Raw genomic sequence first — 13,237 nt, 5'->3', positions numbered from 1 at the left:
TTGGCCTGAGGATGAGAGCCCTCATAGTGAGTAAGCTCAAGTGGATGACGCTGAAACTACCTTCCCAGCAAAGATAGTGAATTAGTATAGCAATATGGCAACCTAGGAGAAATGGCAGAAGTTAGTGCCATCCTTAAACACCTACAGGACTCAGGGCACAGGGTGGTCCCTGTCATATATTCATTTAATTCACCAGGTAGGTGTTCACATAAGTCAGATCCTGGAGTATAACAATTGACACCGCAAATAGTTGTGACCAAGTTATAGCCCTAATGACAGCTGGTGGGCTGGATGTGGCATATGCAATTAACAAGGCCTCAGGTATATGAAATGCAATTATTGATTTGGTCAACACAGTCTTTTCCATCCCTACAGAAATATTCACTCTGAGTGGACAATATAAATTTGCACCTTGCCCCAGTGCTATGTTATCCAGCCACCCACTGTTTTGATGACATCATGCCAATCAGCATAAGCAAGAAATGGCAAGTTTGTTAGCTGTCTTGCTGTCAAAAACATGGGAGATAAGCACACAGATATTCTGGGGCCCACCACAACCATCAAGTTTTTGGAAGTTCGGTGGTCTGAGGATAGGTAGGATATCCCCTTGCAAGTAAAGGACAAATTAGTGCCTTTTTTTTTTTTTTTCTTTTTTTTTTTTTTTTTTTTTTTGGACAGAGTTTCACTCTTGTTGCCCAGGCTGGAGTGCAATGGCACAATCTCAGCTCACCACAACCTCTGCCTTCCAGGTTCAAGCGATTCTCCTGCCTCAGCCTCCCAAGTAGCTGGGATCACAGGGATGCGTCACCATGCCTGGCTAATTTTTTTTTTTTTTTTTTTTTTTTGTATTTTTAGTAGAGACGGGCTTTCTCCATGTTGGTCAGGCTGGTCTCAAACTCCCGACCTTAGGTGATCCACCCGCCTTGGCCTCCCAAAGTGCTGGGATTACAGGTGTGAGCCACCGCGCCCAGCCACCTTTTTTTTTTTTTTTTTTTTTCCCCAAGAGACTGGGTCTCACTATGTTGCTCAGGCTGGCCTCAAACTCTTGGGGTCAAAGTGATCTTCTTCAATCTCCCGAATAGCTGGGACTACAAGTGCACACCTGGCTAAATTACTGCATTTTAAAGAATGAAGCGTTGAGAATGAAGATGTCAACTGGTGGAGTCATCCTGCAACATGGTTAACCACATTAACCATTAAGAGTGAACCATAACACCTGATAGGCATCTCTGGGTTTAGGGAGTGGAGGCAGCATATTCCACATTGGGAATACTGCATAGGAAAGCATCCTGTAAGAGGCCTAGGCTGTGAAGCAAGTGGCCCAGCTACTTGGACTTCCAACTCAACAGACCTTGTGATGTTAGAGGTGTCTGTAGTGGAGAAAGATGCCATGTGAAGCTTAAGGCAAAGCCCCAAAAGAAGAATCTCAATGCAGACTCCTAGAACTCTGGAGCAAGGCAATACTATCTGCAGAAAAGAATTACAAATTTTTCAAAAACAAAACTGTCATGCTACTGAGCCCTGGTAGAGGTGGAGCATGAGGCCACGGTGACATCAAGTGACCATGAGCCAGAACTGCCAGCATGAGCTGGTTCTGTCAGACCCACCGAGAGGTGGGCGTGCAGCTGTCCATTGCAAGTTGGAAGTGGCTCATTTAGTACTAGGTACAAGCAGGCATAACCAAGCTTCTCGTGTGGCCCAGAACCCATGACATCATTGGTGCTGGCACTGGTACTTCTAAAGGGGGCAGCCTTAAGACCAGCTGATGGAGGCAGGAAAAGTTAGAGCTTGGTTCATGGTGGGTGGGCTCTGAACAGCCTGATTTAGGCAGCCCTGGAAGAGAGTGCTCCAGGGAAACCCAATGAGTAGAACGTTGGGTGGTGCCCTTGACTACTTTGTGTGGAAGGAGAAGTGGCCCCAGTGTTAACACATTTGGAGCTCTTGGGCAATGGTTAGTGGCTTGACAGGTTGCTCAGGTACCTGGAATGAGAAAGATTGGAAGATCAGGGAGTTCCTGGAGTAAGGCATGCGGAGGGATCTGTGGGAACAGTCATGAAGTACATCCCACCCAAGAACATTCACCGTGAGGACACACCAAACCACCACATTAATAGGATGACTTGGCCAGTTGACATGTAGCCTCTGCCATCTGCTGCGCCCATGCTGGCACACTGGGCTCTCTCATGGAGTAATCATGGGGTGGGTAGATGCTGTGCATGGCCCATAGCATGGGGCTCCCCCTCACCAGAGCTGACCTAGCTATTTCTCTGCAGAACATCCAATCTTCCAGCAACAGAGACCAAACGCTGAGTCCCCAGTTGCACCTTCCTTGGAGGGAAACAGTCATTTGACAACACTGAACCCCTTGTGCCCTAGAAGATACAGTGATTCATCTTGGCTGGAACCAACACATGTAACAGGCATGGGTTTGCCTTTCCCATTCTCATGGATTCAGTCAGCTCCATCACCCAAGTTTCATAGAGTGTTTGATCCGCAGGATCCTGCACTCAGCGCAGTGGGCACATGAGAGTGGGACCCACTGGCTCCCTCACAGCCACACACCAAGAGGCTGCCAGCCTGATGGAGCAGCAAGATGGTCTGTGGAAGGCACAGCTCACCTCGTGTGCAGCCTGGAGGTGGCACCTGCGATGAAGCAGTCACCTCCAGGGTGCAGTGTGCACTGCAAATCACTGACCAGTACGTGGTGCAGTGTCCTTGGTTTGTGTAATAAATGGGTCTGGGAACCAAAAGGTGAAAGTCTTCACTCCCACTGACCCACTTAGAAATCCGTATTTCTCCCCCACACTCCTCTGGGTTCTTAAGATTTAAAGGTCTTGACTCGCAAAGGGAAAACCTTTCCAGCAGGGGCACAGGAAGAACGCCATTTAATTTCCAGCTGTGGCTGCTGTCTGGTCATTTCGAGCTCCTTGTGCCAAGAGACTGGCTGGCAAGGAATGTAATTTCCATCTTCTGGAGTGACTGACCGTGGGCATCAGGTGGAGGTAGAGCTGTTACTACATAACTTGGGGCAGGGAAGCACCCAGGTGATGTGATTAGCCACCTCATGGTCCCCTGCCCAAATTTGATGGCAAATGCAGGGGCTATGGCCAGAGAAGGGCATGGTGGCCAGGGGCTTACCTCTCAGGGATGAGGGTTTGGGTTATCTGATCAGGTAAGCTAAGCCACCTAGAGCAGTAGAGGAGATAGGCAAGGGTGAGGAGACCCTAGCATGGGCAGTAGAGGAGGGAGATGAACGTAATTTGCAACCTTGAGGCCAGCTGCAGCAATGAGGTAGTTCATCCCAGTACCTTCCTTTTATAAATTTCACCAGGAAAAGGCCCACCAGAATCCTACAGGAGCTGCTCCCAGAACGTCTCTGAAGCAAGTGGCTATGAGCAGCGCAGTGTGGACTTTAGCAAGCACTGTGGTGTCCATATGCCCCTTTAGTACTGAAGCACTGTCCCTGCTCCTGGGACAGCCCCTCCCCGATTGCCTGGCTGCAAAGAACTTCTTTGCCCAAGGGCCCCCCTCTTCCCTAGGAGTGACTGGTCCAGTGACTAGTTTGTGTAGGCGTATAAAAGCCCAGCTGTCTTGACCCATTGGGAGACACCTCTGCAGGACCGTGCTCAGCCCAGGGCAGGCTTTTGAGTGACTGCATCTTAGCCATCGTCTTCCTTGGTTGGGTTCTGCCTCTTTCACTCTCCAATCACCTTTTCAAATGCAAGCCTTAATCACAGAGGTGGTCTCCCAGGGTACCCGACCTGTGCCAGTGTTACGTCCGTAACATCTTCGTGTGCGTAAGTGGGGAGGTTTGGTCATTATTTTTAAAAATGAGGTCATCATCTTCAGTCAACCACTATAGCTGGAGTCATTTTCCCCCTGCAATCTATGTTTTAACAAGGTCATTCTTTTTAGTGGCTATGTATTTCATGATGTGGATATTATGTAATTTATTCCTCAGTTTTCTTCTGATTGGTATCTACTTTATTTTCAGTCCTTTGCCATAATGAGCAATACTGCTATAAACATTTTGGTTTAAACCTGTTTACTGTTGCATATATTTCTGTGAAACAGCCAAGAGTGAGATTATTTGGTTAGAGATTATTTGGTTAGATGATTGATATTATTTTCTATCTGTTTTTGTTGAGGCAAGAGCACTCTGTCTCTCATATATATATGGCTGAGGTATATATATATATATGTGTATATATATGTGTATATGTGTGTGTACATATGTATATAAAACAGCACACATATCCTAAGTTTAGGTCAAAATTTCACAAACCCAAACCCAGTTCAGGAAGCATAACTAGCATTCCCAGAGGCCCATCTTGAGCTCCCTGTGGGTCACTTTCTCCACCCAACTCCCAAGAGTGATGTATGCATTATTAATTTTAATAAGTCTTGACAGTTTGCCTTCTAGAAAGAGTCTATTTACATTTTTACCAGCAATACATGAGACTACCTCTTCCCCTGTGTTTCCAGTTATAGTTAATTTGCATTTCCCTGAGTATTCTATTTGTTTCCTGTTTGGGTTTTCTGTTTTGTGTATTGCCTCTTCCTATTCTTTGCTCATTTTTCTATTGAATTGTTTGTCTTATCTTGTAAATGTATGAGAACTTGTTGTATGATATGGCAATTAACCCTTTGTCATTTTTGTTCCAAATAGTTTTCCCAATGCATTTATTTTCTTTCTGATGTGGTGCTAGTTGTACCAGCCCTATTAATTAATCTATCCTTTTCTATTGAATTGAAATACTATCTTTGTTGTATATAAAGTCTTGGGATTGATCAGTCTCTGAGTTATCTGTTCTGTTCTAGAGGCCTTTTCTCTCTCTCTTTTTTAAGCTTACTTTTTATTTTTTTCCAAGACAGAGTCTTGCCCTGTAACCCAGGCTGGAGTGCAGTGGTGCAGTCTTGGCTTACTGCAACCTCCACCTCCTGGGTTCAAGCAATTCTCCTGCTTCAGCCTCCCAAGTAGATGGGATTGCAGCTGCTCACCACCACACCTGGCTAATTTTTGTATTTTTAGTAGAGGTGGGATTTCACCATTTTGGCCAAGCTGGTCTTGAGCTCCTGACCTGAGGTGATCCACCCACCTCAGCCTCCCAAAGTGCTGGGATTACAGGCGTGAGTCACCACGCCTGACCTAAGCTTACATTTCTTGTCTTTTCGTACTTTGAAATTATTTTATTAAATTAAAATATCCCTATAGCGTCACCAATTGGAATTGCCTTAAATTTGGAAGAATTAAACATTTTGTGATCTATATCCTAATGCTGTGTCTTTTCATTTGTGCAGATCTTTTTTAATGCCATTTAATAAGATTTTACATTTTCATCATTGAGGGCCTTGTATCTTTTTTGTTATATTTATCCTAAGTATAATGTTTTTATATTGTAAGTGAAATATTTTCCCCTATTTGCATTTCTAGGTTGTTATTGTTCCTGCAGAGGAAATGTATGTCACAGTGGTTAAGGGCACAGACTCCCAAATCATATTGCCTGGGATTGGATGCTGGTTCTGTCACTTACTGTTCAGCCCAGGCTTATTGAAATTAAATCAAAATCTAAATTAGAAGTTTGTTTTAATGATGTTTTACTGAACCTTTAATTGTTCCACTGCAGTATTCAGTCTAAGAATTTCCCCAAACCTTTAATACTTTTAAGGTTTCTATAAAAGTTGACCTTAGGTTTTTAGAGTCATGTATTCAAATGCAAATGCCAAATAATGATTTTTAATAAATGTTCTATGATTATATAGAGCTATCTTCAGTTAACTTGAAGGTACTTTACATAAATATTTATTGCAATGGTACTAAGCATTTTACTTGTGAATTTTATTACATTGTTTTAAGTAAGTTAATAATGAATAAATAAGCATGATTATAGAGGTTATTTCAGTGTTTAGTTAACTGTGTGACTCAGATATCAATGTTTCTCTAATGCCCCATGTTTCTTTTTTGTTGTTTTTAAAAGCTATGGAAGTGATAAACAAGTCCAGTGTTAAGTATTCAGTACAACTTGAAGATGGGAAGAATCAATCACCAGAAAAAAAGGTAAATCATTGCAAATATGAGTAATTTTAAACAGATAACACTTATTTGTTCAATAGATACTTATTAAGTGTTCTACTATGTGCTAGGCACTGTAGATACAACACCTTAAAAAAAAAAAAAGGTGTTTTTGCTCTCCAAGAGCTTATAGTTTAATTTGGATGTGGGGAGGGGCAAGTAAGTGCCATGAGAGAAGTTAGTTCAGAGTGCTTTGGGGACAATCGGAGGAACATCTAACTCAGTTTTTGTGCTATTTCATTTTGCCCTTCTGGGTGCTGAGGAGAAGAATCAGGGATGTCTTTCTGCAGTATGAAAATTGTATCTGAGTTGAGATCTATTGGATAATTAGGAGTTGATCAAGCTAGGCTGGATGCGGTGGCTCACACAGGTAATCCCAGCACTCAAGTTGTCCAGCTGAGCAGGCTGGACAACTTGAGGCCAGGCATTTGAGACCAGCTTGGGCAACATAAAGAGAACCTGTCTCTACAAAAAATTAAGCAACAAAAAAAATTAACTGGCATGGTGTCATGCTTCTGTAGTCCCAGCTACTCAGGAGGCTGAGGCTGGAGGATCACTTGAGCCAAGGATTTTGAGGCTGCAGTGAGCTGTGATTGCACCACAGCACTCCAGCCTGGGCAACAGAGCAAGACTCAATCTCTAAAAAATAGAAATAAAAAATAAAAAGATCCCCATCTTTAAGGGAGTAGGGGCAAGACACTGAGAAAATTTTCAGATAAGGGAAGAAAGCTTGGAGCTTTGGGTAGTGGAAATAATAGAATTTCACAAAGGCAGGGCTATAACATTCACAATGGGTGAGTTATGTGGTATGGGCTAGAGAGGTTGTATCACCAAAGACCTTGTGTATGAAAGTGGTGGAGGCAACATAGTGGTTGAGAGAACGGACTTTGGAGTAAACTACCTGTGTTCAAGTCCCAACCTAATTAAATTTAAACCTAAACTCCCTACAGTAAAGTGAGATAATAGGACCTGTCTCTTGGGTTGATGGGATGATTTGCCCCTGGGTTCATAGGATGATTATCTGCCCTTGGAGTGGAGGGAAGAGGCATCTTCCACAGAGAAGGGACTCTTCTCTTCTTCCCTCTGTAAATGAATGGAAATTGTATCTCTCAGTGGTGAACAAACTGTGCTCCTTGGATCCCGAAGGCAGGGGTCTACAAACTTTTTGCTCCCTTTCTCTCAAAAGAATTTTGTTGTTTTTGTTTGTTTGTTCAAGACAGGCCCTCACTCTGTTGCCCAGGGTGGAGTGCAGTGGTGTGATCACAGCTCACTGCAATCTCCACCTCCACCTCCGCAACCATGCCCAGCTAATTAATTGAGTCCTGGACTCAAGTGATCCTCCCAACTCAGCCTCCCAAGTAGCTGAGACTACAGGCACATACCATCATTGCCCAGCTAATTTTTGTATTTTTGGTAGAGACAGAGTTTCACCATGTTGCCCGGGATGGTCTCAAACTCCTGGGCTCAAGCGATCCTCCCACCTCGGCCTCCCAAAGTGCTGGGATTACAGATATGAGCCCCCATACCTGGCCTTCTCAAACTATATGTACTGCCTGACATATATTAAAGTTGAAATTTAAATTGTTTATCACAAGTTTAAAAAATTGCAAAGTACATGATTTCTGCTCTATTGTTAATATTGACATTTTTACTGTTACATTACCATTTAAAATATATTCACAAAAATTAAATACTGCACTTTGACAACTTGATATCCACAATCCTCTCATTATTATTATTATCATTATCATTATTATTATTATTATTTGGAGATGGAGTCTTGCTCTGTCACCTGCACTGGAGTGCAGTGGTGCGATCTCGGCTCACTGCAACCTCCACCTCCTGGGTTAAGCGATTCTCCTGTCTCAGCCTCTGAGTAGCTGGGATTACAGGCGCCCACCACCACACCCGGCTGATTTTTGTATTTTTAATAGAGATGGGGTTTCACCATGTTGGCCAGGCTGGTCTCGAACTCCTGACCTCAGGTGATCTGCCCACCTCAGACCCCCAAAATGTTGGGATTACAGGCATGAGCCACTGTGCCTGGCCTATTTTATTTATTTATTTATTTATTATTTTTTGAGATGGAATCTCACTCTGTCACCAAGGTGGGAGTGCAGTGGCGCGATCTCGGCTCACCGCAACCTGCGTCTCCTGGGTTTAAGCGATTCTCCTGCCTCAGCCTCCCAAGCAGCTGGGGTTACAGGTGCATGCCACCATGCCCAGCTAATTTTTGTATTTTTAGTAGAGACAGGGTTTCACCATATTGGCCAGGCTGATCTTGAACTCCTGACCTCAGGTGATCTGCCCACCTCAGCCTCCCAAAGTGTTGGGATTACAGGCGTGAGCAACCGTGCCCGGCCTCTTTTTATTATTGTTGTTGTTGTTGTTATTATTATTATTATTTTGCGGCTTTCTCACTCTGTTGCACAGGCTGAAGTGCAGTGTGGTATGACCACGGCTCACTGTAGCCTTGACCTCCCGGGCTCAGGTGATCCTCCGACCTCAGCCTCCTGAGTAGCTGGGACTGTAGGCACATGACACCACGCCCAGCTAATTTTTGTATTCTTTGTAAAAAGACAGGGTTTTGCTATTTTGCCCAGACTGGTCTTGAACTCCTGGGCTCAAGCGGTCCTCCTGCCACAGCCTCCCAAAGTGCCAGGATTACAGGTGTGAGCCACTGTGCCCAGCTCACAATCATCCCCTTAAAAAAGACAGAGCAAGATCTTCAACAGTTTGAAATTTTATATTTTTCTTTTTCTCCTTGAATTCCTTTTCTTGTTTACTCCTCCATGGAATTTTTTTTTTTTTTTTTGAGACGGAGTCTCGCTCTGTCGCCCAGGCTGGAGTGCAGTGGCGCAATCTCGGCTCACTGCAAGCTTCGCCTCCCGGGTTCACGCCATTCTCCTGCCTCAGCCTCTCCGAGTAGCTGGGACTACAGGCGCCCGCCACCACGCCCAGCTAATTTTTTGTGTTTTTTAGTAGAGACAGGGTTTCACTGTGGTCTCGATCTCCTGACCTCGTGATCTGCCCGCCTCGGCCTCCCAAAGTGCTGGGATTACAAGCGTGAGCCACCGCGCCCGGCCCTCCATGGAATTTTTAATGTAATTTTATGCTTGAAAGCCTACTCTTGGAAACCATATATTTCTCTGCAATAAAAATACAAGTATAAATTTAAAATTTTCATAACATGTGACCAAGTGTTAAAACATTTTCTTTCAAAATTATTTTAAAGGTAATATTAATATAGTTATTCAAAGCTATATATATATATATATAAAGTAAATTTGAAAATAAGCCTTGGCTGGGTATGTTGGCTCATACCTGTAATCCCAACACTTTGGGAGGCCAAGGCGGGCAGATTGCGAGTCTAGGAGTTTGAGACCCGCCTGGGGAACATGGTGAAACCCCATCTCTACTAAAAATAGAAAAATTCGCTGGGTGTGGTGGTGAACCCCTGTAGTCACAGCTACATGGGAGGCTGAGGTGGGAGGATCACTTGAGCCGGGGACATGGAGGTTGCAGTGAGCTGAGATTGTGCCACTGCACTTCAGCCTGGGCAACAGAACAAGACCCTGTCTCAAAAAAAAAAAAAAAAAGGAAAAGAAAGAAACCTTAAAGTGTTATCGTACATAAGTCCTATAATGAAATGGATAGGATTGCTTTCCCCACCTTGATTAGTTTGTGGATCTATGAATGTATATTGCACATTGATGGAATGAGACAGGTAGAGAACTGCTATTGGGCTGGGTTTAATTTTTTTTTTTTTTTTCCTGAGACAGAGTCTTGCTCTGTCGCTCAAGCTGGAGTGCAATGGCATGATCTCAGCTCACTGCAACCTCCGCCTTCCGAGTTCAAGTGATTCTCCTGCCTCAGCCTCCTGAGTAGCTGGAATTACAGGCGCCCACCACCATGCCCAGCTAATTTTTGTATTTTTAGTAGAGATGAAGTTTCACCATGTTGGCCAGACTCATCTCGAATTCCTGACCTCAAGTGATCCACCCACCTCGGCCTCCCAAAGTGCTGGGATTACAGGCGTGAGCCACCAGGCCTGGCTGGCTTTTGAGCTCTTGATCCAGATATGTATGCCTACCTTGGTTGAGAAAAATCACTGCTCTAGAAGACACTATATGGTTTCCTTAGAAGATTTGATCATAGATAATATGAAGATTGTGTCTCCGTATTACCTTAGCCAAGTTTTTACCAGAAATTAGTTTGGTTTATAGATCTGTCTTATGAGTCCATATTCTAATGAAATATTTTCCATTTTTCTGTAGGATCTTAAATCTTTAAGAAGTCAGACATCAAGAGGTTCTGCCAAGCTCTCTCCTCAGTCCTTCAGTGTCAGGCTCACAGATCAGCTGTCTACTGACCAAAAACAGAAGAGTATCAGCTTATTGACTCTTTCAAGTTGTTTAATTCCACAGTATAATCAAGAGGCTTCAGTTCTACAGAAAAAGGGGCATAAAAGAAAGCATTTCCTAACGGAGAATATAAATGATGAAAATAAAGGAAGCATTAATCTTAAAAGAAAACATATTACATATAATAATTCATCCGCGAAAACAAGTAAACAAATGGCATTGGAAGAAGATACTGATGAGGCTGAAGCCTACCTAAATTCTGGGAACTCAGGAGCATTGAAAAAACATTTTTGTGATATTAGACATTTGGATGATTGGGCAAAAAGCCAGCTGATTGAAATGCTCAAACAGGCAGCAGCCCTGGTGGTAACTGTGATGTATACTGATGGTTCCACCCAGCTAGGAGCTGACCAGGTTAGTAAACAGTGATGTTTTTGTTTGCTGTCTTGACACCATAAAAGAAGCCCATTTTCTTAGTGTCTGATTTTGATAGGAGAGCTAGAAACAAGATTTTAAGGCTTTCCCTCCCCTCCAGTGGTAAGTGATTGACAATGTATAGCTCCCATCAGTTTCTTAGGAAACTGTAAAACTGTTTTCCAGAGTGGGTGTACCATTTTACCTTCCACCAGCAGTGTACTAGGGTTTCAAATTCTCCACCTCCTTGTCAACACATGTTGTTGTCTGTTTTTTTATTTTAGCCATTCCAGTGATTGTGAAGTGGTATTTCATAGTGGTTTTAAATTGTATTTCCCTATTATCTAGTGACGTTGAGCATCTTTTCATGTGCTTATTGGCCATTCATATATCTTCTTTGATGAAATGTCTGTTCAAATTTTTTGCCCATTTTAAAATTGGGTTATTTGTGTTTTATTCTGGATCTGTAAGCATTCTTTATATATTCTGATACAAGTCTCTTATAAGATATATTATTTATACTTCTCCCAATTTCTGTCATCTTTTTAAAAAAATTTATTGAGGGTGTCTTTCGAAGCACATTTTTTAATTTGATCTCTATTGACTTTTTTAAAAACCTTTCCTTTTCATTTTCCTTTTCCTTTTCCTTTCCTTTCCTTTCCTCTACTTTCCTGCACCCATCACCCAAGTAGTATGCACTGCACACAATTTGTAGTATTTTATCCCTCATCCCCTTCCCACCCTTTCCTCCTGAGTCCCCACAGTCCATTGTGTCATTCTTATGCCTTTGCATCCTCATAGCTTAGCTCTCATTTATAAGTAAGAATATACAATGTTTGGCTTTCCATTCCTGAGTTACTTCACTTAGAATAGTAGTCTCCAATCTCATCCAGGTCACTGTGAATGCCATTAATTCATTCACTTTTATGGCTGAGTAGTATTCCATCATATGTATATACCATAGTTTCTTTATTCACTCCTTGATTGATGGGCATTTGGGTTGGTTCCACGTTTTTGCAATTGCCAATTGTGCTGCTATAACCATGCATGTGCAAGTATCCTTTTCATATAATGACTTCTTTTCCTCTGGGTAGATACCCAGTAGTGGGATTGCTGGATCAAAAGGTAATTCTACTTTTAGTTCTTTAAGGAATTTCCACACTGTTTGCCGTAGTGATTGTACTAGTTTACATTCCCACCAGAAGTATAGAAGTGTTCCCTGTTCACTGCGTCCATGCCAATATCTATTATTTTTTTGACTTTTTGATTGTGGCCATTCTTGCAGGAGTAAGATGGTATTGCATTGTGGTTTTGATTTGCATTTCCATGATCATTAGTGATGGTGAGCATTTTTTCATATATTCGTTGGCCAGTTGTATATCTTCTTTGGAGAATTGTCTATTCATGTCTTTAGCCCACTTTTTGATGGGATTGTTTGTTTTTTTCTTGCTAATTTGTTTGAGTTCATTGTAGATTCTGGATATTAGTCCTTTGTCAGATGTATGGATTGTGAAAATTTTCTCCCACCCTGTAGGTTGTCTGTTTAGTCTGCTGACTATTCCCTTTGCTATGCAAAAGCTTTTTAGTTTAATTAAGTCGCAGCTATTTATCTTTGTTTTTATTACATTTGCTTTTGGGTTCTTGGTCATGAAATCCTTGCCTAAGCCAATTTCTGGAAGGGTTTTTCCAATGTTGTCTTCTAGAATTTTTATAGTTTCAGGTATTAAATTTAAGTCCTTGATCCATCTTGAGCTGATGTTTGTATAAGGTGAGAGATGAGGATCCAGTTTCATTTTACATGTGGCTTGCCAATTATCTCAGCACCATTTGTTGAATAGGGTGTCCTTTCCCCACTTTATGTATTTGTTTGCTTTGTCAAAGATCAGTTGGCTGTAAGTATTTGGGTTTATTTCTGGGTTCTCTATTTGGTTCAATTGGTCTGTGTGCCTATTTTTATACCAGTACCATGCTGTTTTGGTAACAGTGGCCTTATAGTATAGTTTGAAATCAGGTACTGTGATACCTCCATATTTGCTCTTTTTGCCTAGTCTTGCTTTGGCTATGTCGGATTTTTTGTTGTTGTTCCATATGAATTTTAGGATTTTTTTTTTTTTTTTTTTGAGACTGAGTCTCACTCTGTCACCCAAGCTGGAGTGCAGTGGCGCAATCTCAGCTCACTGCAACCTCTGCCTCCTGGGTTCAAGTGATTCTTCTGCCTCAGCCTCCAAAGTAGCTGGGACTACAGGTGTGTGCCACCACACCCGGCTAATTTTTGTATTTTTAGTAGAGACGAGGTTTCACCATATTGACCAGGCTGGTCTTGAACTCCTGACCTTGTGATCCACCCGCCCTGGCCTCCCAAAGTTTTGGGATTACAGGTGTCAGC

The 13,237-nt window shown here is 42.6% G+C and overlaps 1 protein-coding gene across 1 annotated transcript in view; it reads left to right on the top strand.

Annotated features, from left to right (window-relative positions):
* Positions 1-13,237, top strand: part of POLN (DNA polymerase nu) — a 166,055-nt gene that overhangs the window by 23,256 nt on the left and 129,562 nt on the right. Inside the window, exons 3-4 of the mRNA XM_055246226.2 lie at positions 5,979-6,058; positions 10,351-10,851. Of these exons, the coding sequence (XP_055102201.1) occupies positions 5,979-6,058; positions 10,351-10,851 (581 nt within the window). The remainder of the gene's footprint in view (positions 1-5,978; positions 6,059-10,350; positions 10,852-13,237) is intronic.

This window comes from Symphalangus syndactylus, chromosome 16, assembly GCF_028878055.3.
Source record: "Symphalangus syndactylus isolate Jambi chromosome 16, NHGRI_mSymSyn1-v2.1_pri, whole genome shotgun sequence".
Taxonomy (NCBI): domain Eukaryota; kingdom Metazoa; phylum Chordata; class Mammalia; order Primates; family Hylobatidae; genus Symphalangus; species Symphalangus syndactylus.
This window is presented reverse-complemented; position numbering and strand designations above follow the sequence as displayed.